At 42.2% G+C, this 27086-nt stretch overlaps 2 protein-coding genes across 2 annotated transcripts; both read right to left on the reverse strand.

Moving 5' to 3' along the window:
- Window positions 1-1656: 1656 nt before the first annotated feature.
- Window positions 1657-7568, reverse strand: LOC129337848 (trace amine-associated receptor 5-like). Its single transcript, XM_054991808.1, has 2 exons — window positions 7529-7568; window positions 1657-2729 (listed from the first exon to the last, which is right to left on the reverse strand). The coding sequence occupies exon 2, from the start codon at window positions 2674-2676 to the stop codon at window positions 1657-1659; it is 1020 nt and encodes a 339-aa protein (XP_054847783.1). The 5' UTR covers window positions 2677-2729; window positions 7529-7568.
- A 15194-nt stretch (window positions 7569-22762) lies between these two features.
- Window positions 22763-23806, reverse strand: LOC129324532 (trace amine-associated receptor 4-like). The gene has a single exon (XM_054971842.1). The coding sequence runs from the start codon at window positions 23804-23806 to the stop codon at window positions 22763-22765; it is 1044 nt and encodes a 347-aa protein (XP_054827817.1).
- Window positions 23807-27086: the final 3280 nt, after the last annotated feature.

Here is a 27086-nt window from a genome sequence, read left to right on the forward strand (position 1 = left end):
TGCTGTATCACACAACACCATTGTCGCATCTTTTGTTTTTACAGAGTCATCATTCACTTTACACTTCTTTGCTGGCTGTGATGATGTAAAATAGTAATTTTCCTACTCATATTGAAATACTGCCACTCAATGAGGTTATAGGCCAAACTTTCATCAGTAAAACACCACACTACTTCACAGATTAAACACTCGCTTCCATGCTAAGGCAGTTTATGACAGAAAATGGTGACTAATATTAGACTAAACAATATTATGACCTGAGTGACTTACGAAGGCTGCGAAGATATGCATTTAATAGAACTTGACATATCCAGGTATGCAATTCTTCCCCTCCCTTTTTCTCTCTGTCGCCTCCCCCTCCCCCACTTCCAAGCAGAGCAAAGTAAATGTGGCAGAAATGCTAGAAACAGCTTTTGCAACTGAACTGGAATATGCAATTTAAAATAAGTCAAGATTACTTCTTGGTAGTTTATGACTCTAACTCCATCAAGACATAATCCCCATAGCAGACCGCATAATGATTATCCTTTCATTTTTTAATTTTTATACTTGATGTCAAATGTCTTCAGTTAATTGTGCTTTATGAACTCTGTAGAGTTTATTGGGGCACTTGAATGGGATTGTAATGTATTTTGATTTCATCTTCCACGGGCAATTTTTCTTCTTTATGGGGCTGATTTGGTCAACGTTTAGGAAAAGCTCGCAGAGCTGCTTTTGTGCTATGGTTAAAGGTATCGACTGAGGACTGGAACAAAATTCAAGTCTGGTACCCCCTGAAATACCCCACAAATTTTCCAGGGGATAACCTGGTGGAATTCTCTGTCTGAGGACACTCAGGCCCGCCAGGATCTTGTCTCATTTAGGTGGGTCTGTAAGACAGAGATGTTCCACCAGGCATATGGTGGAGGCTAATTTTAGCCCATCATTGCTGAGCCTTCCACTGGTCTCCCTCTACAAGGGGTATGGAGAGTCCATTCATGCTGGTTGCCCTGAAAGGGGTACAGTATTTTATCTGTTTTTATGATTGATTTTAAGTTGTATTTTAATCAATGTTGTACCTCACCCTGAGCCCGCTTGTGGGGAGGGCGTGTTAAAAATAAATAAATAAATAAAAATAAACTGTTCTTTTAATGCTATCAGTTTTAATTGTTTTAATTGTCTATATTGTATCGTGTATATTGTATATTGTACTGTGTTTTAACTGGATATGATCCACTCTGAGCCCACTTGCAGGGAGAGCAGACCACAAATCAAATATCAACAACAACAACAACAACAACAACAGAAGCTGAAAACAGCCAATTTCCTCCTATTTATCTTTTCCTTTGTGTCAGGGAGCGGGAAGACCATTTATTTTCAGAAACAGACTTCATTCATTATAAGAAAACAGTCTAACAGACGAATAGCCAAGTAATAATAATTCTCAAGTGATTGCTGTAATAACTAAATTTATCACATAACATTTTCTTCACAGTGAAGGTATCATTTTGCTTATATCATTTCAGTTTATTCCACATTTTCACAGATTACATCACACCAGTATTGGAATGCCTCAAAAAGTCATAACTAGGAATTGCCAACCAGGATCTTTTTATACACTGTCCTTAAGTTAGATCTACAAAAATGTGATTTCCCATATTTTGCTTTTCGAGAGGATCATTCCTGGAACAAGTCAACAGTAGATGTTCTTGCATAAAAGACTTGGCGAGTTAAGACTAACTTTACAGCTTTCCTGAACCATCGGTAGGAAAACACATAAATCAAGGGGTTGCAGGCAGAATTAAAATAAGCAAACCAAATAAGAACATCAAACACAACAGGAGGGGTAATAAAATTTACCAGGCTGTCCACCATGGTATCTATTGTAAAAGGTAACCAGCATAGGAGGTAGATTCCTACAGCTATCCCAAGCGTTTTAGCAGCCTTCCTTTCCGTCTTTGTTGCTCCCAACTGATGTTTAGACCCAATTATCTTATTCATGTTGCTTATCTGTCTAGCTTGTCTGGTCGCCACAATAAATATCTTGACATACAATCCTATCATTATGAGACATGGGAAGAAGAAGACTGGAAAATTTATCCATCCCCAGAGCTTATTGAAAAGCAGCTGGCAGCTACCAATGCAAGGCATGTCCTGCAAGAACTGTGTTAATCCTTCCTCAATTGCTTTAGTATAAAGGAATATGGAAGTATAAACCACAGGCACGCCCCAGCCTATTGCTATATAGATGCCAGCAACCCGGAGGGTGAACTTGCTGGGGTACAGCAATGGATCACAAATGGCACAGTGGCGGTCGATGGATATAAAGCAGAGGTGGAATATTGAGGTCAAGCAAAAGAGTGTGTCCAGAAAGGTATGGAACCGGCAAAAGTCATCTCCAAAATACCAGCAACCTTCCACTGAACGGATAGTGCTGAAGGGCAGCACTGTTAAGCCGAGGAGGAGATCTGCCAGGGCAAGGGAAAGTAATAAGAAATTAGTGGGTGTGTGAAGTGTTTTGAAGTGGGAGACAGAAATCACCACCAGCAGGTTCCCTAGTACTGTAAGGAGCACCCCCATTGCACAGACTAGATAGATGGCCAACTGGACTCCAAAGGAGTGTAGAGTTCTGTAGCAAGAACCATTTATTTCAAAGCACAGAGGGCTTGGAGGTGTGGCTTCCATGGCAGAGTTCATCTTTCATTTCCAATACAGCCTGCATTAAACAGCTCAGATCTGGCGATCTTCATCTGAAAAAATATTGAGTTAATTAGAAGGTAGAGATATGGCACATCTGAAAAGATCATTACATAATACTACCTTTATATCTGATTGAGTTATGAGACATTAGGCATGTGACAGCATAATCATGCATCCTGATAGTCCCATTGTCTTTCTATATAAAATAACTTCCTGTATCTTTGGGATAATAATTCATCTGGAATAGTTAGTATTTCTGAATCTGCTGTCTCTATAGTTACTAAAACAGACCTGCAACTGTATTGACACTGAAAATCCTCCTGGTTTTAATCACCTTGATTAGGGGCATGCAATCATATGTTGCTGACTGGACAAAATACCTGATATTTTTATTATCAGATCAGGTCAGCAATATCTGATACCATGAAAGGTAACACACACACACCCCACCAACCCAGCACTCCCAGTTCCAACATTTCACTTCCAATAAATGTCGGAATCAGGAATAGAGCAGGGAATGCAGCAGAAGCAGCTGGGAAACCTGCACACATCCCAACTGCTGCTCATTGGCCCATGAAAATTTAAAGAGCCATTATTTTCAGTGGGTCTGGAATTCAGGGGCTAGTTCTACCACCCATTAAAAATTGTCCAGAACCATGTCCCCTCCTAGATATATATTAAATTTTAAAGGGTCAGTTCAATGGGGACCAGCTGGGTCCAGAGGGAGACTCCCCTCTATACTCCCATCCTGATTCTAGTTTCTTGTGGGGAGGGGGGCTTCAAAATTATCCCCTTAATTTCCTTAAAAAATGGCATGATAGTTGATTTCACTAAATTTGGAATATTGTTCCGATATCTATCTTGGCTTTCCAGAACAATAACGATTCACTTGGTTTTTAAGGAAACCGGTGATCACGCCTTCTTGATTTTCTGATATGGAACTAAAATGATCATTTTTGTAAGCGCACACCCTTATCGCTTGTAAAGCAAAGTATGAAAAAGGAACTACATTATACCATAATCTTAAATATCTATCTGTTGATTTCAGGTGCTTGATAAAGTATACTGATTTACTCCTTGTGAACACAGGGGGCCTTATAAGAGTTAATCTTATGCTGGGATCTAGCTTTTCGAAAGCAGCCCTTTGCTTCCCCACTGAGCCAACTGCCACAGCATCATGTGGGAGAAAAGGAAGACATGTCTAGGAATAGTGTTCCACTTCCCACTAAGAGGCAATGGGGGGAAATATTTGCAACAATATATACACTTTATTTATTTATTTATGTATATGTCATTTATTTGCCTTTCTCATTGAGACTTAAGGCAGATTTACACAATATGAGATTAGTACAATTAGTATTAAGTACATTTCAACACAGTATTAAGGATATTTCCTTAAACAATGCCATAAGGTAAATAGATACAAGTTTAAAAGAACATAGCATTAGCAAGAATCCAATACAGAGCAGAAAAAATCCTGAAACAGAACATAATCAGTTCTAGGACTGACATTAAACAATATGGAGCACAGGTAGTACATAGGAGTAGTATATAATTAAAGCAATAGATAATATGTAAGGCAATATAGTGATGAAGTCTACGGTTCTTAAGTCATTAGCAAAGCATCTGAGACCCCATTCCAACAATACAGCACTCCCATTTGAGTAAAAAGCCTTTTTGAATAATTCAGTTTTGCTTAAAATCACAAGCAAGCATTAAATGGATTCCTTTTATATCCTGTAATTCTACTCTGCCTGCGTTTTAATGCTCCTGATTTTTAACCAGGATAATTTCTAACAACAGTATGGGACTTAGAGCATGCCAGAGATTGCAATATCTTCAAATCATTTGCATCTCTCTCCTAACTTCTTATGATACAAATATATACATATGCATTTTTTTCACACAAAAACATGCTTGTTAGGAAAGTCATTTTGACATAACCATACATAGGATTTCAAGATAATTTTATTAAGCATGTGCATTTATTTATTTTAAAAATTCCAAAGTTTTGAGATGGCTTTCATCTGCATATTGGAAAAAAATGCCATACCAAATCATGCAATCAGTTGTACATATGATCACATTAGGATTGTTTTCTTGCACAGCTTTATCAATGCTCAGATGCTCTCCAGTAGAGATGGGCATGAAATGGGAAAAAAATGAAACAAGAATTTCGTGTTTTGTCACATTCCACGAATCACGAAACTCAAACTTCCATGAAATTGTCCCATTTCATGATACGATTCGTTGGTTTTGTGATTTGTTAGAACTTGGGGCACTTATACAGCCCCCTTCATACCCAAAGATGCCAAACTCTCAGGGAGACTTCAGCAGACTCTCTTCCACCCATCCACCCAGATTGGCCAAGATTACAAAACATTGACCGGAACCCACAAAGCTGGGCCCCAGAGCCAGGCAGTGGCCCTGAGACTGGGCTTGGGGGGGAGGGCCCTAAAACCACCACACAGACACCTGCCCAGATGGGAGAGGTGCACAAAATAAAACCAAAGGGAACAACAAGAGTGTGATCCCTCAAAAGAGCAGAGAAAGAATTAAGAAGAAAGAAAGACAAGCAAAGAAAAAATAAGAGAGGCCTCAGTCAAGCTAGGCCTCAGAGCCAGGCAAAGGCCTGAGGCTAGGGTGGGGTGGGATGGAGGAAAAAAGGCACCCTTACCCAAAGACCTTCCTAGCAAGGACAAGTGAGGAAAATAAGAAAGAGGCTTTTCAGTCTCTTTTGAAGCAGCAGCAAATCCAGCCAAAAGCTCCCAACTCCACTCTGTCTCACTCTAAATCCCAGCAACAGCTCCTTCCTCTCCCTCTGTCTACTGGAACTAAAAGCACGAGAGGTCTGCCTTATATAGCAAACACTCACATAGAGCAGAACAGGAAGTCTGTGGTTGGTGGACAGACCTGCCTAACAGGGTTTGGAGGGATGAGACTGGTGTTCCCATGGCTACAGAAGGCCTATCTCTTCAGTTGTCTAGGGGATTAACTCCCCTGCTTCTCGCTGTATAGGGCAGAATGGAAGCTCTCCAGTTGGCAAGGAGAGCTGCCTATCAAGGTTATGTGAGCTAAGTTTGAGGTTTCTAATGGCAACAAAAGGTCTGCAGACATTCTGGGCCTATGATGCCTAGGGAATCAATGGATCAGTGCCAGCCTGTCTGGCATCACGAATTGTTCACAAAGCAGGCCAAAAAGTTGTAAATTTCATGAAAACCGCGGCCCCACAAAACACATTTTGTGAAACATGAATCAGCCCGATTCATCTCAATATTTTATTCGTATTTTGATTCATGCCCATGTCTACTGTCCAGTAATATAGGAAGGAAGGGAAGGGATGTGGTGGTAAAAGGTGCATCAAGTTGCAGCCAGCTTATGGTGACTCCCCACCCCCTGGTATGGTTTCAAGGGAAGAGATGAACAGAGGTGAGTTGCCATTGCCTGCCTCTGAGTAGCAACCCTAGAATTCCTTCAAGGATCACCCTGCTTAGCTTTTGAGATCTAATGTGACCCATCCAGATTAGGAATAGGAGGACACAACCAAAAACTTTAGCAATCTGTGTATGCACAGGGTTGTCTCTAAAATATGTACAAGAAAAAGGAATAATGGAGAATCATAATACGTATATCAGGGAGAAAATGGGACAAGGAATACTTTGGAAACATATCTTGTCACAGGCTATATGAGAACACAAAGATTTTGAAGTGAGACTCTTTTTCTCCTGCCTTGCACTGAAGAATCTCCTTGTATGGTATTCATGCGCTGCAGAAACAGAAACTCTGATAGCTAGTACTTATGTGCAGGGAGTGAAGTCAATCTCTGCAGCTAACCAAGGAAAACAACTTTGCAGGCACTGTATATTTAAAAAGTCTTGAACATAAATGTAAAATATGTAATAAATGTAAGCAGGTACTGTTGTATAAAAATCACTTGCAAATGTTGATGCATATTGCCTGAATGTGTATTGATCGACCTGTTATAGAGTAAATCTATACCAATTTTATAAAACAGATATTATGCCTCTTTGTAGCATCATAGTATCCCATTATACAGTAAATATCCATTGAACATCAATCAATGCAAGGTCAGGCAAATGTGTGAATATTCACAGATAAATTTTGTATAATAGTAGCTCACGTTTTATGCATATCTTATTAATGAGGTTAATAGTTAATTATTTAGATGAATAAGAACACAAAAGATTTCTTGACAAAGCAAGGAGCAGTACTTTCTGAAAAACCTTTTCCACGGTAAGCTGTCAGGGCAGGAAACTTGTCTTCTGGTTTTTATTCTTTATAATGCCAAGCACACTAATTGCACTGGATGGATTCCATTTACTCAAAGATTCTCAAGAGCAGGTTTCTAACTTCAGATTCTATTTTTTTTAACGAAGGATTAAATTACATCCCTCACATCTAGACAATGTGGCTATAAAAAGCAGAAACCATTACAGGACTGAGAATTTCTCATCCAATACATTTAGCAAACAATTGCAGGAATATTGACTTACTGGCCTGGTGTCACTGTTTAATATTTAAACTCCTACTTTACAAAGCAAATAAAATAGGATGAGCAAACTGCGTAGTACTATCTGTAACACTTGTAATCATGGACATTTCCAAGATTTTTTGTTGTCTTCTCTTTTCCTTTTTTAAGATCCAGTAATTAGCTTGTATAATTTGAGATGACTTATTTCTTACACAGAGACAGAACAAAACATATTTTTACATTTACTAAAATACAAGTGAAATTTGTAAAGAGGGTTTCATTTTAGTCAGATAAATGCACAGTTCCCTATGCAGGGATTGAAATATAACTACAAAAAGCCTACAATAGCAGGCTTACCTGCTTGGTATCTTCTGCATTGGCCTCCAGCATCCTCTTCTAACCATGTCTTCATTCCAGGTTTGCAAAGTAGAAAACCCACTGATCTTTTTTATAGGTTGAATGAACAGTTGTCTCTAATGAACAGTGTGTTGGAAGGGTGTGGCAAAAAAACAGGCTAATTCACAGCTGAGTCATGAATTGCCTATAAATTTCTGCCATATAATAAACTCAACCTGCGTACGTTCCAAGCTGCCCTGACTTTATTTCTCTAGTTTGGTGCACTCTGTCTCATCTTTAAGCATAAATAAGGGTTCTTTGTTATCCCTGATTCTTCGACAAGTAAGCTACAACTCTAAGCACTTTAGAATTTCCTTCATTTTCTGGAGAAGTATTTTCATTCCTGGATCCACATTACTTTTCTGCAAATTTCTAGAAGACTGTTTCTTTTTTAAGTATATCAGCAAAACAAACCTGAATTAAACAACATGAATGATACAGGAAATGATATTATAGTATGCTGGTTTTAAGCTGCATCGATCCACACATCACTGGATATTGTACTACTGGACTGCTAGTGTAGTCATTTGTAACTTTAACTTCATTTTCTTGTGTGGACAAGACAATCAATTACAAATATTATGAATGTAATAATAGTACAATATCCATGAAACACACATATGTAGCACATGGAGCTGCCTTATACTGAATCAGATTATCAATGTCAATATTGTCTGCTCTGGCTAGCCGGAAGAGAGGGCTAAACCAGTGATCAGAACAAATATTGGTGCAATGGGGAAAACCAGTGATCAGAAAAAAGATTGGTGCAATAGGAAAAAATAATTTATTAGGTTTGACAACTCCTATGTGTTTAGCCTGAGCTTTGTCCGGGGGATTTGTATTAGGGGTGTAAATAATGGAAAAAACAAGCTGAAATTACACACAGAACTTAATAGTTTGGCTCATTAAACCATCTTCCAGAATGCTGAATCAAATCTAGGATACTAAATTGAAATGAGTCTCTCCCATCCAAATGTTTGTGTGTTTTGTTTTGTACCTTCCAGCACCAGGGAGGCGCTGGGCTCACTTGCTTTCCTAAACAGTGCCAATCAGATTCCAAGGAGAGAGAGATGTTATTAATTAATTCTGTTGGCTGGAAGGGGGGATGAAACCAATGTACGCTGTGTGAGTGCATCTCCCTACCCCTCACCCTGTAAGGAAATAGGTCTCCCTCCCTGCCAATCCATTCTTCTCAAGGGGAGACCCCCCTCCCCTCCTATCAGCTTTGGAAATGTATTGTCGAAGGCTTTCACGGCCGGAGAACGATGGTTGTTGTGGGTTTTCCGGGCTGTATTGCCGTGGTCTTGGCATTGTAGTTCCTGACGTTTCGCCAGCAGCTGTGGCTGGCATCTTCAGAGGTGTAGCACCAAAAGACTTTGGTGCTACACCTCTGAAGATGCCAGCCACAGCTGCTGGCGAAACGTCAGGAACTACAATGCCAAGACCACGGCAATACAGCCCAGAAAACCCACAACAACCAGCTTTGGAAATGTTTGGAAGGAACAGGCTGCAAAACAAAAGATTCTTCCCTGGGAGTAAGCATTATTGAATAATGGGACTTACATCTGAGTAGACCTGCTGGTATGCTTCTTAGTTTGCTTTGCATTGCTACCCAGGCACTGATCTGTCCTGCCTCCCCAATCAGGGCACTTGGAATTGCTGCAAGGAAAAGTGCTGGAGGAGGGAACAGGAGGGTCTGTTCAATCAGTCAGACTTGATAAAAGCCCTGGAAGACTTCAATCATATGCTGCAATTCTAAAGAGACCTCTCTGAGAGTAAGGACTTTCAAATAATAGGGGACTTACACATGAGTAGACCCATTTAGGATTACTTCCATACGCTTTCGGGGCTCTCTTTTTCTGAGTCAATTGGCAAACGTGTGAATCCTCCCTTTCAAAAACAATCCTGCCATCAAAAGGAAACTTAGATCTGTTTGGGCAGGGGGAGAGGGAGGATTCAGCCAATTATTTTGTTTGCCTGCTTGCCTCTACTTTGGTGATGGAGAAGACTGGCAGAGAGAATGCCCTGTTTGCAGTGGAAGGCTGAGTATCTAAAGGAGGGATTTGGATTTGCTCCTCATTGTGGGAGCAAATCCCACAATGATACAAGGAAATATGAAACCAACAGTAACAGCAAAATGCAAAAGTAGTAAGTTATTGGCACTATAGAAAAAGAAAAGAGTGAATATGAAGCAGGATTGTTTTTTGTACTTGTTGCAGCACCTCCCCCCACCCTGCTCCACCCACTGACACTTGCCTTCTATGAGTCCATTGTTGTTGTTGTGTGTATGTTATTGTGCTTGTGGAAAATCTCAATGGATCAATGATTTAGACTAGGAGGGGGTCTAATGGTTGATGTTGGTTTTGGTTAAGCGTGAAAATAGCTGCACCAGAGACTCATTTCCCTACCCCTTCAAAAAGAACAGCATGCATTTGTGCATGTGTGCATGCAATGGTCCAAAATGAAAAAGCCAAACAAACCCATTTGGTATTAGGACAAGCTGAACAGAAGCAAACTGGTAATGAAACTGGATGATTCCAGAACCCCTGGAACCAAACTAAAATGGAAACATTCTAGATACACACCTGTAACCTGTATAGTAATGTTTCCACTAAGTTCCTACCAAAGCTAAGGTTCAGGCTAAAAGTCTTGAAATTTTTTTGTGGATCTTCTCTGAGAGCAATGAGGTCTTTATTAAAATTGTTTTAATGTTTGTTGTTGTTAAGATTGTTTTTAATTTTTTAAAAGGCCACACAATACTTCAAAGGCTAAGGGTGCAACTTTACACAAGCATAATTTTAAACTTGAAGGAATTGTCAGCATTTTATTACTTGTTTGTTTATTTATTTTCAGAATTGATATCCCATGTTTCTGTGCTTATCAGGGCCACCAAGGCAGTTAACATATAATAAAAATACATCATAAAAATCATTAGATCCAAACAAAAATACATCATTCAAACAATATAATATAATATAATATAATATAATATAATATAATATAATATAATATAATATAATATAATATAATATAATATAATATAATATAATATAATATAATATAATATAATATAATAATAACTAAGTTAAAATACACATACAATATAATACAATAAGCAAATACAATATTTAATGTTTGAACAATGTTTAAAAACAGGGCAGTAAGAAGAGATCACTGAGGGAACACCAGACAAAACAAAGAAGTCTCCACTCACTGGCAGAAGACAGCAACAGAAGAGGACAGGCAAATCTCTCTGGGGAGAATTCAAGAGTTTGGGTGCCGTGATGACTGAAAGGGCCTCTCCTGGGTTGCTACCTGCCTAATCTCATCTCAGATGATGACCTTTGCAGTTGGGCAGGTTCATATGAGAGTCAGGTGCGCAAGCCCTAAGGTCAACACCACCACCTTAAACCTTTTCCAGAAACTGACTGGGAACTAGAGCAGATAGGTTAAGACAGAAGTTATATGGTCCCTATGACCCATTCCAGTTAACAACCTGGCTGCAGAATTCCACACCAACCAAAGTTTCTGAACACTTCTCAAAAGCAGACCCACACAAAGTGCACTGCAGTAACCTAATCCAGATGTAACCAGGCCATGTACCACAGTGACCAGATATTTTCTGCTCAAGAAAGGCCAGAGCTAGTTAACTAGTTGAAGTTTGTAAAAGGCACTCTTGGCCACAGCTATGATCTGTATATCCAGCAGTAGGCCCAAGTCAGAAAGCACTGCCAAACTATGGATCTGTTCCTTCAATGAGAGTGTAACCCCATCCAGAACAGGTGCCATCTTAAAGTTCCGGGTCAGATTAGTAGGACTTCTGTCTAGTCATGATTAAGCTTCAGTTTGTTAGCCTGCATCGACTCTAAAACTTCCGTTAGGCACCAGTTCAGGGTTTCTACAGCTTCCCTGAGATCTGCTGGAAGCATGAGACAGAGCTGAATGTAATTTGTATATTGGTAACAACAGTACAAATTTCTGGATGATCTCACCCAGTGATTTCATATAGATGCTGAAAAGGATAGAGAACAAGATGGGAGCCCTGTGGGACCCCACAGGTAAGGATTGAGGAGAGGAAGTGGATGGGTGAGCAATGCTGGCTACATTGTGATGTCACTTCTGGGGAAAACCAGGACTTGACATAGAATAGCTCTAGGAATTGCTGGAAACTCTATGGTAAAACCATTGAAAATACAAGCAAAATACAAACTTTTATTCCCCCCCCCCCGAATCTGCCAGGTCTTAAAATAAACATTTCAAAGACAGAACAGCACTGGGGTAAAGGAACTTTGCAATTCCACCCAGAGAGAGAGAGAGAGAGAGAGAGAGAGAGAGAGGTTTGTACCCATAAACTTCCTAGAAAAATGCTTCTAAACCAATTTTGCTTGTATTTTAAACCACAGTTCAACAGCTAAGGAATTAAGAACACTAGCCAAAAATTTCTTTTCTTTTTTCACCCCTCATTCTCAACTCTTTGCTTTAAAAAACACATAATCACAGCAATCCCAAGTGGCTCTTTTAAAACTATAGTTCCCAGGTAAAATTGCATCACCGACACTTACAGAACATGTGCCAAGCATCACTTCTAGCTTTCCTCTTAGACTCTCTACATGTAGGCTGTTCCTTATGCAGGACACCAGTCTTGGTCAGGCAGTTGGAGCAGCTAAGGTGGAAGGCACAACAGTTCAGAAGGTCTACTTGATGCTGTTGAATCAGTAAGGATCCCAGTCAAGATGAAGGAATAAATACATAGTTCTAGAGGGAAGCAGCCCTTCCTATGTGTTGTCTCTAGGGATTTATCTTGCAAATAGCTAGTTGAGCTCTGATCCTGCTAGGAACTATGGATATAGTGCAACAGTCTTGCTTGGTGGCATCAGCACAGCCCATAAGCCAGGTATTGCTTCCATACAATGCCATCTTATCATGGGTCTGTCACTTCTGGTGATCTTGGTGGTGAAGCCTGGGGAGCTGCCAGTTTGAGGACCAACCCTGTGTGTCTAAGAAATATTTGACCCTCTGAATCTTAGCAGTCAAGAACTATGGAGCCCTGGCAGATTTTGGAGTCCACTGAGCTCCTGGTCTTCAAGAGAGGAAAAGTCAATTCCTAGGTGCTCCTTCTACTCCTCAAATGAGGAATGGACTGTTGAATAGTGGGGTAATACTGCTTAAGTTGGAGGTGCACTACAAAACTTTCTGCTAATTGTGATTCAAAACCAGAGAATAAAGGAGAATGTAGTTCCTTAGCAAGTGGCAGCAGTGTCCACAATTACCTACTTGGCTACCAACAATGAGATATGGTTCTGGAGTTCAGGATAGGATTTGAATACAGATTGGGGAAACAAGCATAGGGATAAAATAAAACATGCCTCTTCGTTTCCAGTTTCATTTGGGAAAGCCATCCGACCTCTTTCAGATTTTGCCGATTGAACAGCAAAAATAGGGAGCATGATATGGGGGACTGGCCATTATTTATGGTAAACTTGTGAAGGACTCTGTTGTGCATCTATGGCTTCTGCTTTTAGTTTGGTCTTAGTTTAGTTTTCCTTCAAGTATTTTACAATTGTTATGACATTTTTGCTGGATTATTACTTCTAGTGGATTGGATCCTCCCCTCTTCTTGCTGTTACAAAAGAGAGTTGTGTAATCTTGCCCAATTTTTCAAGGCCCAGTCTAGGCTCAGTGAGAGTGGGGACTCCTCAGGAGGAGAGGAGCCTCATGTAGACAGCCATGACTCCTCAGGAGAAGAAGAGCTCCCTGTAGCCAGCCCTAGCCATGATTCAGCAGAAGCCAGGGATCAGGAACCACATCTGCTGGCTAATCCGAGTTCACAGCTAGCAGCTGAGGTGGGGCCACTGGCACTCTCCAGCCCCAATACCACAGGGGAAGCTCAGCCAGGGACTTCCAACACCACCAGGGAAGCCCACCCATGGGCTTCCCCCCCCTCCAGGTTTGCCCACACCTAAAGAGCACTACAGACATAAGCAGAGGTTAGAGCTGCAGGAGAGACAATGCAGTGCTCGCCTTCTGAGCCAAAGCCGCTGGAGAGCAAGGATGAGTAGCATCAGGAGTGAGCCCCAGCAGCTGGTTGCAAACCACACCTGGCTATAAAAGCCAGTCTGGAGGAACTACTGGGTGTGGAAGTAATGTGTTAAATGCCTGCAACCACAGCTGTAAACTTTGCACCTGCCCTTGCATGCACCTGGACTTGATGCTATTGGAAACTGACCTTGGACTGGACTTGACTTTTTAGATTCTGGAGACCCACCTGGTGTTGCATTTGTGCTCTGATTTCAGACTGCACTGGGCTTTTGGATTCTGAACTCTGCCCTGGCTTTGACCTAGTGCATTTACTGTGGACTAGATTTAGACTACTCTGCTAGGGCTAGCCTAGCCCACAACACAATTCCTCTCATTACTGCAGCCTTCTGCCCTACATGCGTTTTTCCTTGATGGATCTCCTGATACCCCCCCAAAGTTTTTCCAGGGGCTTAAAGTAATTGCTGGAGGAAGAGGGGCAATCTGCTTTTTCCAGCAGAAACCTGGTAGGATCTAACCTATTGTTACTTTTAAAAAAAAATCTGTTGTAGTGCATTGTAATATAAATGTTAATTGTTGGACACTATGTGAAATAAATTAGAAAAGCAATATATAAACACTGCAACGAGTAAGCAAACAGCAATCAGGAGAGGCTGAAGCAATTATTATGGGACACCATTTAATGAACTGACCGGGAAGGTGCTGAAAACAGTATACATAAAACACATTAAGAGGTATTAACAAGATGTCCCCAGTTTGGACTTAGATCTTTTTGCAAAGAGGAAATAGCTTTAGTAAAAAAAAATCTCTAAAAGAATTCATAGCGGGTGGGTGGGAATAAAAGCTGTTGCAAGACTTAAACTTACAATTCTTCTTTGAGTCCACTTAGTTATTTTTCTTCCTTTCCTGATCTGGTTGCTTCTTATTCATTAAAAAAAAAGTTAGTCGTGCATGGGAAATGTCAAATCCAAGCAATTATTTTAGTTCTACTCCCAGGGCTCTATTCTCTAGTCACCTTACAACTGACTTTATGTGGAGAGATTACTTAAAGTTAGGGGGGGGGAAATGAGTGTCACTTACCTTATTAAAGAGAGTTTGAATATGCTGGGTCCATTGAAGTCATACCAAAACTTCTCTTGACTTCAAAGTTATGGCTGTATAAAGATTTGTGAACTGCAGCCTAAAAAAAATGCTAAAGCACAACTGTTGAAAAACAAAAGACCATATTATTTGAGAAGAAAAGTTCATAAGTCATACTTTGTTCACTTGGAAATTAAATCCCAACTGAATTCTTTCTTTTATTTATGTATTTAATATTCAACATCTAAATGCTAAAAAATTTGATAATTGGTAATTTCCAGAAACCCTTTGAAATAGCTCGGGGTGCACTGTCTTCTTTCTATCCTTTAATAAAGTCAGGTAGGAAAGTTGAAGGGCGGATGATGAAAGAAAGTCATCCAGCAGACTGACAGGGTGCCTTCCGATTGTAAGTTAAAAGTATCAACAGCAAAATGTTAAAACAATGAAACTATACAAATATTAACTAGTACACATCAATCAAAGAATAAAACGAGCAGCAATAACACAAGCAGCATAAAAAGAAACAAGCAAAAATGTGGCACTCCTTGCTGCGGCTGGGGGCCGGAATTTGCCTCCCCAGATGAAGGAGAGGCAGTGGCACTTTCCCGGCTATCCAGGCATACTGTGAGGGATGGAGCCGGAGGCCTTATAAGGCCCTTGGCATCTCAGTTGCGCTCCATGCTCAGGAGGGATAGATGCCCACCGTCCTTCCTCTCCTGGCCCGAGGAGCGAGATATGGGCTGCCGGAGTGGGTTGGTGCAGCCCCAGTACAGGCACTGCTCTCCTCCAGCTGGGCACCGCAAAGAAGCATCGCAACTTCCACTCATAGCTTTCCCCGCTGCGCCTGACAGAATGCAGGCTTCAGCCTGTGCTCCGGCGACTGGATGGTGGTCGCACCAGGGCTTTCAGCTCAGTGGCATTTGAGTGTCTCTCTGGCAGCAGCCCAGCCCCAATACAGCGGGCTGGCCTGCCCGTCTCTTTTCACGACAGCTACTTTTCAGACTGAGTGGTGCTGAGCCTTTGGCTTGGGGGCGGTTCAGGGCAGCTGGGTAGCATTAGCCACCATAGCTTGACATGGGGCCTTCCATGTGCGGCAGCAGGGGGCTTGGTTCCCCAGTTGCTTGCAGCTGGCGTATCTTTGTGGCATGCCTACCTTTCTTATGGGGGGAGTGTTTCCCCGGCCCTTGGCCAGATTAGGGTCATAGCACTCCCCCTCTCACTCTCACTCTCACTCCCTAAGGGGGTTTAGTGCTTGGGCCACATTATTTAGGTACTAAGGACCTTATTTCTGGCAGCCCAGTCCCCCACAGGAGCTTGGTCTTAAGGCCCTGAGCCAGTACAGACCTTATTGGGCAGTTGCCCAGTATATTATAATGGCCTGGCACCCATTATAATTTCGTCTGGTGGCCATTTTGTGAGGGCTTTTGGTGACCATTTTGTTGCAGGCCTGATCATTAGGCTTGTTGGCCATTCTTTGAGGGCCTTTGAAGTCAAGGGCCTTCACAGGTCATCACAGCCACCCTTTAGCAGGGTGCTCTCAGGACCGACAGACATTTGGGTAGACCCACTTTGGCCATTTTGTGGCTAGCCATGGTTGCTGGTGGGGTGGGACCAAGACTTGGCCATTACGTACCACAGTGAGTTGTATTCTACCTGGGTGGGTCAGAATGCCTCATAAAAAGTGCTTGGGGACCTCCAAGGGCAAGCAGCCCACAAAACGCCCTCCTCCCAAGAGGCCCACCCTGGCCTTGTTATCTTCTGATGATGATGACGATGACCCTACCAGGCAGCAAATGATGGAGTGGCTGGCTGCTTTGGAACAGGCATGAGGCCTTCCAGTGCCTAGGGCAGGGGTAAAAAGGATTAGGCCACTGAGGGCTGCCTCTAGGTCAGCATCTTTTAATGATATGCTGTCTTGTTTGTCTGCCCTTGAGAGTTCTTCAGTCCCCGGAGGCCCAACCAGTGCACTAGAGGGTAACGGAACATGCAATTTAGTTCCTGAGGGACCAGTGGATGAGGCTGCCCCATCAGCTGACAATGGAGGAGGGACAACGGAGTCCAGCCAGGTGGTAGTGGCTATGCAGCCGCTGGAGATAGAAAGTAAGTCTACATGGCCCCAACAGGGGTATGTGTGGCCTTGGGGGCCCTGGGGCCACTGCCTCCATGCTCCCTGGCATGCCTCAGTCAGCTTATGCTCAGACAGGATCATCTCAGTCTGCTATTGTAGCTGGTGTGGCTGCAATGGGGTCAGCCGTCCTATATGGGACAACTTTCGGGGGCAGGTGGTTGGCTCCTTGCCATGCCACAGCCTTAGTTGGGAATGAGGATGGTAGCACCCTGGGGTTCTTTCTATGGGACCCTTGGGCTAATTCTGGGGTGGTGCCTTTCAGAGCCTTGCCTTTTGGAGCCACGGCTATGCTTCTTGGTGACCACCTTATGCCAGCAACAAGGGAAAAAATTCTCAAGGGAGAATATGTTGATGATTTTACCCTTCTCTTCAGGAAACTGGAGAAGAAGGATAAAGAAGACCTGGATGATCGGGATAAGGAGCGTCTTAAGCGCCGTAAGGTGGGCAGGTCCTGGGCCAACTGGCTTCCAGGGTTCCTGATTTATGCGGGTGTCATTGCTCATTCCCAACCTTGGAGGGCGGCACTCCTGTTCCAGTATACAGGAGGTACTCGGACTTTGTCGGTGCAGCTTGGCTGCAATATGATGAAGAATTCTGAATGTGTGCTGCCCTTAACCCTTTTGTGCCCTGAGACCAGGTTCACCAGCAGCTTTGGCCCCAGCTCAGCCCAATCCAGGTGACCGCTCTGACAGGGGCCACTTGGTGCAGTGGACCTCCACAGCATCTGTCACAGCATCTCTCACTTGCCCACCAGGGAAGTCATTCACCCAGCCATGCATGCTCTGCTGGCAGTTCGCCTCACAGGGTAGTTGCTCTTGAGAGACTTGCAAGTTCCACCATGCATGCCCAATTTGTTCAGGCCCTCATGCCTTTACGGCATGTAAGCATTAGGGACAGGGCAAAAGGCATGGGACAGATGGGGCTGGGTGTGCCCAGAAGCAGGGGGGGTGAAGCGCCCTTGCCACAGGACTGAGTAGGCTGGTTAATGTGTAAGTTTTGTTGCTTTTTTATTTTATTTTGTTTAAGAAATAGAAAAGAACAATAGAAGTGCATAGAACCTTATACAGAAAGCTATGAATAAATCTAACAGATTTTGTATGCTGCGGAATACATTGGATAATAATAATACTCTGCAGTACCTACAAAGTATAAGTAAAATTTATGAACTATTTTTTCACTCCCCTTCCTCAGTTTCAAGCTGATAGTCCAACGCAATACAGATTATACTTTGTTGTTGAGAACAGTTACTCGTTGTGTTTTTTCCTTAGGTGCAGTTGTCGGGGTTGACGACGACCTGTGGACGTGGGATGTACAGCCTGCTGCATCCTCATTGGAATTTAATGTACTTTGTTGAGGCTTTACCAGTTCCTGCAGGTGCAGGGCCTATGGCTTCTCTGCAGTGTGCTTTAAAAGCTGAGGATTCCTGTGGTTTTACTCCAATGCTTCCCTGCCAAGTGTGGGCAAGAAGCTGGGAATCTGTTTTGTTTTGGGCCACAGCCTGTGTGCCTGGGTGCATGAGACTTCCCTGCCTGTGGTTGCAGGAAGTTGAAATTTGTTGTTTTGGGCCCAAGGCTTCCCCGCCATGTGTGCGCAAGAAGTTTGGGCCCCAGTTAGTCCAAGGCTCCCTGCCTGTGGTGCGCAAGGAGCTTGGAATTGGTTGAAGGGCTGGGCAGAGGCCCTAGAGCCCTCTTTATAGTATTGGGAAAGGGGGGTTGTCCCCCAGTCTGTAAATCAGGGCTGCAGTTGCTGACCTCTACTGAGGAGATGGGATGAACAACATTTTGGAGGAGATGTGGCAAGAGGATGGATAACAGTGGCCAGGTACTGCTTTTCAAAGGATGTCTGCATTTGAAACACATCGCAAGCATCACAATCATGTAGACAACAAAAAGAAGAGCAGGAACTGACTACCAGTGATGGAGCTAGAGACCAGGTATCTCCACAAGCAAGGCTTGTAGCTTGGCAAAAGAGAACAGTCCAGGCTACAAGCTGATTTTGTAGATGCTATTGAACCAGCAGGGTTCAGAGCTCATCTGATAGCTCCTTCTTTTCCTGCAGGCAGAGTTAAGTCCTTGTTCCTGCCAAGATATAGAGAGTTGTGCCTTCCTCCTGAGTAACAAAAGCCCAAGGTGGATCAACCACGACCAGAGGTGTGGGGATTGCTAGTTCCCCAGTGCCGTGCTTGCCCACTGTCCATGTCACGGAATGATATGGTTGACATGGTTAAATGTTTGTCTTCTATTAATTTCAGTAGAACTTACACTCTAGAACTATGCATGTTTCAGAAGAAAAGACCACAGAGTTCAATTACTCATAAAACTCTCTCAGAGATGGGCACGAAACAAAATATGAATCAAAATTCATGAAGAACCAGGCCAGTTCATAGTTCGCGAGCCAGCAGTTCATCAGAGCCCATTTCTGACAAACCGCCATGAACTTTAGGCTGGTTTGTTTGGTTTGTTTTTGGTTCGTCACTGCAGACAGCCTGGCGCTGATTGATCAGTTTCCTAGGCAACAGGGGATGGATTTCCTGCAGACTGTCTGCTGACCTGGAAGTGGCCTTCTGCTGGCCCGGAAGTGACCTTCTGCTGACCCAGAAGTGTCGATTTGCTGATGACGTTTTCACGAACCAAACGAACCGGTTCGTGAAAGTTCATGGTTCATGAAATACAATGAACCACAAACCGCACGGTTCATTTTTTCACGGTTCGTGCCCATCTCTAGTCTTGAACAGGAAATAGCAGTTGGAGAGGAGGCAGGGGGTCTTCCCTGGAGCTTCCAGGGTTCATGAAACATTGGGAATGGTGGGGACCATCAGTGGCTCCTCTGTTGCCAAGTAGCCCCCCTCTCCTGCTCCAAGGCCTTCCATGAACTGTGTTTGGGTTTCCTGCATTGCTGTTTTACTGCTACACCAGAGACTGCCTTACACGTGTGAACTTTAATACACGTGTCTGTTTCCTGCCTGTTTATTATCTACCACGGACTGTGCCTGTCTCCTACCCCAGCTATGGACTGTGTTGTACATGCTGTTTCCTGCCTCCATGGAAGCCTGCCTCACCTGGGCCCGAGCCGCGCTGTTAGCAGCCAGCTGCCAGCCAGGGAGACCTACAGAGAGCCTGACCAGGCACCCCCTGGCCAGTCCCCGCCTGGAGCCTCCTGCGGGCCGGTCACCCAGCTTGCCCTCGCTACCAGGCAGCCTGCTAGCAAGCCCCAGCCATGCCCAGCCAGCAACCATGTTCCCAGGCAGCCAGAAGACCAGCCTGAACAGCCTGCTGAGAGAAGCCATTTTGGAAAAGCGAGCAGACCACGTTCGCAGCGGCGAGCCTCGCCTTGCTCTGCATATCTTAATAGCCGCCCCGGAGAAGGAGCTAAGTGCTGACCACCCCAAGCACTTAGAGAATGCATCTCAAAGCAGCCTCTGCATTCCAGAGATGATGACGACAGGACAAGCCCTGTTCGCTGGAACATCCATTCAACACGCCCGGATCTCCCCCTCCCTCCTTTGTCCCCTCTTCCCAAGGTGTCACACTAATACAATCAGATTCTAAGAGGGCCCATCTAGGGTAGTTGTAAAGCCATTCGAACCTTTGTTTCACCCGTGAGAACCACTGGGAACTGCACCAGCCCCAGGGTATGTTTTGAGGTATTTAAGCTGGCCTCCCAGGCCACATGGTGCGCGTGCCATTCCTATCCAGACTCCTTGCTGTCACTCTATATTGGATCTAGTGCAGGCATTAGACCATCTCATCTCGCTGCTACGTCTTTGCTCCACGTCGGGATTGTGAATATAGCCAACTTCATTGCTCTCAAGTGGGCTACCCTGCTAATGCAACCGTCTCTATTTTCCTACTCTGCTTTTCCTAGCTCTTGTGTGTAATCTTGTATGCATGTGCTAGTTCAGGCATACGCTACATTATTTAGTAAAACACATTGTATTGTTACTTAGTCTGCCTCTTTATTGCATGAGCGTCTGGAGAGGGACCCCGGTATATATTGGTTAAAAGATCTGCACTAAATTTAGTTCCAGACTGCTAGCTAATTCCCCATTCAAATAGAGCAGTTCTGGTAACACCTCTTTCCTCAAACAGACTTCCTTTTGAGAAGTCTTTCTCCTGTATAGAGGCTGTGCCAGGCCAGGTCATGACAACCTCATTTGAACAAGGGAAAATAGCATGATGCATGGAAGCATCTTTAGCTTTCTTAGCTATTTTTTCCCTACATAGTTATCTTGGCATACAAAATGTTCTGATTTTCTAAAGTACAGAACTGTTCTTGCTATTTTTACATAAGCAAATAAAGGGGGAAAGGGAGGGGACAACAAAATATAGCATGTTGTTGCACACACTCATGAACTTTGTTGTCTAAAACACCAAGAACAAAGTCAATCTGCTTTATATCAGGTACCCTTTCATAACAGGTTATTTTGACCATGGAGATAATGCGCTATACTTCATTTAATCAATCCATTATTGATGAGGAATCAAAAGATATCCAGTAATTAAAATCCATAAGTTTGTTTCATAGAGAAGAATCTGTTTGCATGTTCTTGTCGCTTTATAATCAGATTTCTTTATTGACAATGGGGGCATTTATGAACAGTGCAAACTTATCATATATTAAATAGATGGACAGACCAGTCTTTCAACAAAAGGACTGTTAGTCTGTATACCAGTTCTTTTCTCCCATCAGAGTAATCCATCCCATTCTGTATACTGGTATGATAGCAGTCAGATCAAAGACAGATTTCAATAAAGAGGTGTTGGAACTAGAGACTGTTCTGAAGCCCTTCTCTGGAAACCTTCTTCTTATGTAGCTTCTTATTTATTTAAGTTATTTACACTCCACTTCTTCTTAGAAATATTTGCAAGATTTCTTTCAACAATAAGAATCCCCAAAATAATAAATAAATGAAAACAATAAGGTAAAGTTAAAAAACTGCAGCAAAAGCAGAGAAAAATGCAGTTAAGTGATTTAAAATAGCATCTGATCAAACCAATAAAAGCGTATTAAAAGAGCCATGGGATAAAAACAGGACAATCTCATAAAGCAACAAATAAGGAAACATTTCAAGCTCACATTTAGACAGAACAGTTATTTATTTATTGAACATTTTTATGTGCTGCCTTCCCACCCAAATAGAGTCCCCAAACTGATGGTATGTAGTAGGTTCCCTCTGACAGCCCCATGCCTTGCTGCTCATCTTTCATGCCACAGTACTATCCTACCTTCAGTCCAGGGCATTCCCAGTTAAAGAATCTCAGGTTGGGAGTCTCAGAGTCTGCGTCCCTGAAGCGTTGTTTTCAGTCAAAATAGACAGAAGCAAGCTAGGTGAACTAACGGTCTGACTCAGTCTAATGCAGCTACATATACAAAAGCCATAAATGAACCCTGTGCTAATTCTGTCCTTGGGATTCGTGTGGATTGTTTTTGAAATACTTGCTGCTTCTCAGATGGAGAGTAGCATAGGAACATGGAGTGAAAGAGCACAAAATGATAGCATCCCAAAGTCTGGATCAGCAAAGATAGTGGATCAGATGTCAATTCACTATCAGTAAAAAACGCCTGGTATATGTGAGGAAAAGGCATACAAACCTCTTAAATTCAGCCTCTCCCCATTTACTAAGCTATCCACAGTGACAGAGTAATGAACTGGATTAATATAATAACAACAACAACAACAACAACAACAACAACAACAACAACAACATTCGATTTATATACCACCCTTCAGGACAACTTAATGCCCACTCAGAGCAGTTTACAAAGTATGTCATTATTATCCCCACAACAATCACCCTGTGAGGTGGATGGGGCTGAGAGAGCTCCAGAGAACTGTGACTCGCCCAAGGTCACCCAGCTGGCTTTGTGGAGGAGTGGGGAATCAAACCCGGCTCTCCAGATTAGAGTCCCATGCTCTTAACCACTACACCAAACTGGTGTACTAAATTTCTTTAAACATTTGTAGCAAAGAGATTTATAGCAGAAGAATCTCTTCTGAAGATAGTTCCTGTCACAATCATTTTAAATGCTTTGCGAAACCAAGGGTAAAATAAGCCATAAATGATAGGGTTACAAGTGGAATTGAAATAGCCCAGCCAGAGAAAGGCATTGTACAAATCCTCAGGGGTTGAGAAACCAATGTAAGGGTCGGTGATGGTAAGAATAAAAAAAGGTAACCAGCATAGAATAAATGCTCCCATTACTATGCTTAATGTCTTAGTAGCTTTGCTCTCTTTTTTAGTAGACATTTTCCCTTTTGTGTCTGGCCCAGATTTTGATGCATGAGGAACCTGAGCAATCTGCTTGGCATGCTCGTTTGCCACTTTAAATATGTGGAGATAAATGCCCACCATGATTGTGCCAGGAAGAAAGAAGGCTATGAAGGAAGCCATTACTCCCCAGAGCTTATTAAATACAAGGGCACAAAATCCATAGCAGTACAGAGAGGACACATATTCTTCAATGCCTTCAATATTTAGTTCTGAGAAAACTAGGCCAAACGCAAACAGGATGGGGACAGACCAACTAATCAATAAAAAAACTTCGACTACTGGAATAGTTATCTTGGTAACATAATGAAGGGGAGCACACACAGCATAGTAGCGGTCAACCGAGATAAAGCACAAGTGGAAAATGGAAGTAGTACACAGCATGATGTCACAACAGGTATGGACTTTGCAGAGGAGGTCACCAAAGTACCAGCACGAGTCTATTGACCTGACCATACTGTAAGGCATTACTGTGAAGCTCAGCAAAAAGTCTGTGGTTGCCATGGAGCAGATAAGGATGTTGGTTGGCGAATGGAGCTGTTTGAAATGGAGGATGGAGATAATCACAAACATATTTCCACACATAGTGAGCAGTATGGCCCCCGCCATAAAGAGAAACATAACAAAAAGGCTGATTGGAGACCTCAGAGTTTTAGGGCATGAATTATTCACAAACTCAAAGCAGTATTGTACATCCCGTGAGCTCCAGAGTGTAGTTGAGTTCATGATTTAGTGCCTTAATGAAGAAATCTTCCATTAAAAAGGGAATGCAGCAGTTTCTATGGAAAATCAAATAAGCGACATATAAGAAACTTGCAGACCAGTGAAAGAGAAAATACAAGGGCATAAATTATCTCTTTTATGTTGGCTGAGAAATATTTGTGAAGGCAAAGTTTTAATTATGAAGATAGTGAAAATATACTTTCTTTAACCAATTATTTCATTGAGTGACTCCAGGCTATTGGATTGTAAACTATCTATCTAACTTTTCCACACCTTGCGTAACTTTACAAATCCAATTTATCTGTAGCGTAGTAGTTAAGTGGCTGGGCTATCAACCAGCACTCTGGTAGTTCAACTCCCACTACTGCCATGAACTCTGCAGGTGGCCTTGGGTAAGCCACTCCTCTCAGCCTGGGCTCCCCAGCTGTAGTGTGGGGGTAATAACAACACTGACTTTGTTCATCACTCTCAGTGGGACACTAATCTGTCTAGAAGTATAGTATATAAGCACATTGTTGTTGTTGTCATCGTCATTGTTGTCGTTATGGTCAATGTTATTTTTCCTAAACTGAAAAGCTTCAGAAGCTTTGACCTTACCTCACAGGGGAGATGCTCTAATCTCCTGATCACTTTGGATGTTTATTTTAAATCTTTTCAAGTTCTATATTATACTTTCTGAGAAAAAATTAGTTTTCTCTCTCCCCACACATCCCATATATAGTTAATATTCCCAAATTGCTGCACCGTAGATTTAAAATAAAGCCATAATGTTGTTGGACAGAAGGATAGGGAAGAATTAATAAAAGGGGTGCAACAGTATTTTAAGGAAAATAAATGGTCTGCAGAGGAAGATATAATTTGGGATGCTGCAAAGGCAGTTATCCGAGGAATATGTATTACTAAAGAAATTCATTTTAGGAGGAAAATGAATATTAAAAGAAAGCAAAAATTAAAGGAGATAATAGAATTACAGAGAAGATTACAAAGGAAGATGGAAAGGCAAACTCAGGAACAGTTGAATAAATCGAAAGATGAATTGCAGGAATTAGACAATCTTATATTAGTGAAAAATGAGTATCAGAGAAGAAATATAAATTCAATGAAGAGATTGGCAAACTATCTGAAGAAAAGAAGGGAAAGACAAAAGATAGTGTGCATGAAAAATGAAATGGGAAATAAGGTTTTTAAGGACAAACAGATAAGAGAAATTTTTGAAAAGTTTTATAGTAAGTTATTTAAAGCTGAGGAAGGGAAACAATTTGATGAAGTTATAATTAACAAAATTAAGAATGAGGATTTGGCAGCTTTAAATGAGGATATTACACAACAAGAAATTTTGAGTGTTATAAATAATTTAAAAAATGGGAAGTCACCAGGTTTAGACGGACTTACAGCAGAATTTTATAAAATGGTTGGGACATTAATAGCTCCGGAACTGCAGAGCCTATTTAACAGGATACTGAGGGGAGGGAAAGCCCCAGATATCTGGAGGAAAACTGAAATCATGACCATTTGGAAACAATTGAGGGACCCAGAGGATCCCAACTCTTATAGGCCTATTAGTCTGGCAAATCAGGACTATAAAATTTTTGCAAAAATATTGGCAAATAGACTTGAGAAAATACTTCCAAGTCTAGTAGGAGAGGATCAATATGGCTTTGTAAAGGGGAGATATATTGGTCACCCTATAAGGAACGTGATTAATACTTTATATCATGGAAAAACTGAGGGAAGGTTTGCCCTTTTGAAATTGGATGTCTATAAGGCATTTGATACATCAAATCATGGGTATTTATTTCAAGTACTAAATAAATACGGTTTTGAAGGCCCCTTTTTGAATGCATTAAAGGAAATGTATAGGGAAGGGAAAGCTATGATTAAAGTTAATGATGATCATACTAAGGAAGTACTGATACAGAGAGGAGTGAAACAGGGATGTCCTCTATCCCCAGTGTTCTTTGTTTTAGCTATGGAGCCCTTAGCTGATAGAATTAGGAACAGTATTAGAATTAAAGGGTACAGGGTAGGGAAGGAGTAAATTAAACTAAATTTATATGCAGATGACATATTATTAGTGTTAGGGAACCCTCTGGAAGCTTTGAGAGAATTAATGATAATTTTAGAGGATTTTAAAGCATATTCAGGTTTAGGGATAAACATTAAGAAATCAGAAATAATGTTTAGAAAGATAGATTCGAAGGATCAAAAAGAAATAGCAAAATTAACAGGTATGAAATTAGGAATTAAGAGATTAAAATATTTGGGAATAATAATAGCAAAGAATATTAAAAATTTGGTGGGGACAAACTATAAAATAATATGGAGAAAGATACAAAGAAATTTAAACCACTGAAGCAAAAGATATTTAAATATTTTAGGAAAGATAAGGGCAATTAAAATGTTTATAATTCCTAAGATGTTATACCTATTTCAGGTACTACCAGAGTGGATCCCCAAAAAGCAATTAGTTACATGGGATCAAGAAATAAAAAATTGGGTGTTTGGGAAGAAAAAAGCTAGAATTTTGAGAAAGGTGATATACTCAATAGGGGTGTGCAAGGCCTGCCTGTTTCGGTAAACCTGAGTCGGTTTTAACTGAATCAGGAAACCGTTTCGGTATGCAGGGAATACCGAATCGGCAAGCCGTTTCAGTATTCGCGTTTCAGCTTGATTCGGCCATTGTTTTCAATGAGAAAACCTTCTCCCGGGTTTCCGGGAGTCTGGGGGGGGCATTTTCTGTCCGAATCACACCGAACTTGGTGGAGACCTTCTACTAACTCTCCTCTAACTACCCCCCAAGATTCAGAAAGATTGGACTTTGGGGGAGCCATGATATGCCCCTCCAAACAAGGTACCCCCATCCTCCTAGTCTCCATGGTTCTGTATGGGGAAAAACAAGTCATCTTTCTAGGTGGCTTGGGGTGGCATTTTGCAAGCAAAATGCACCCAATTTTCAAGGGACCTTCTCCCACCTGTCCTCCCACCCTCCACCAAGTTTCAAGCAGATTCCACTTTGGGGGGGGCCATTTTATGGCCTCCCAAAGAAGGTGCCCCTATCCACCTCCACTGCACTATTCCCTATGGGGGAAATAAGAGAGGCTTGTGTGGCTAGGGGTGGAATTTTGCATGCAAAATGCCCCCAACCTTCAGGGGCCCATCTCCCACCTGTCCTCCCACCCTCCACCAAGGCCCAAGCTGATCCCACTTGGGGGGGCATTTTATGGCCTCCCAAAGATGCTGCTCTTAGCCCCCCCCCTTTCTCCATTATTTCCTATGGGGGAAA

This window comes from Eublepharis macularius, chromosome 1, assembly GCF_028583425.1.
Source record: "Eublepharis macularius isolate TG4126 chromosome 1, MPM_Emac_v1.0, whole genome shotgun sequence".
Classification (NCBI taxonomy): Eukaryota; Metazoa; Chordata; class Lepidosauria; order Squamata; family Eublepharidae; genus Eublepharis; species Eublepharis macularius.

What these genes read in the sequence shown, in the direction of transcription:
- LOC129324532 (XM_054971842.1), bottom strand. Translation starts at nt 23,806, where the DNA reads ATGAACTCAACTACACTCTGGAGCTCACGGGATGTACAATACTGCTTT.
- LOC129337848 (XM_054991808.1), bottom strand. Translation starts at nt 2,676, where the DNA reads ATGAACTCTGCCATGGAAGCCACACCTCCAAGCCCTCTGTGCTTTGAA.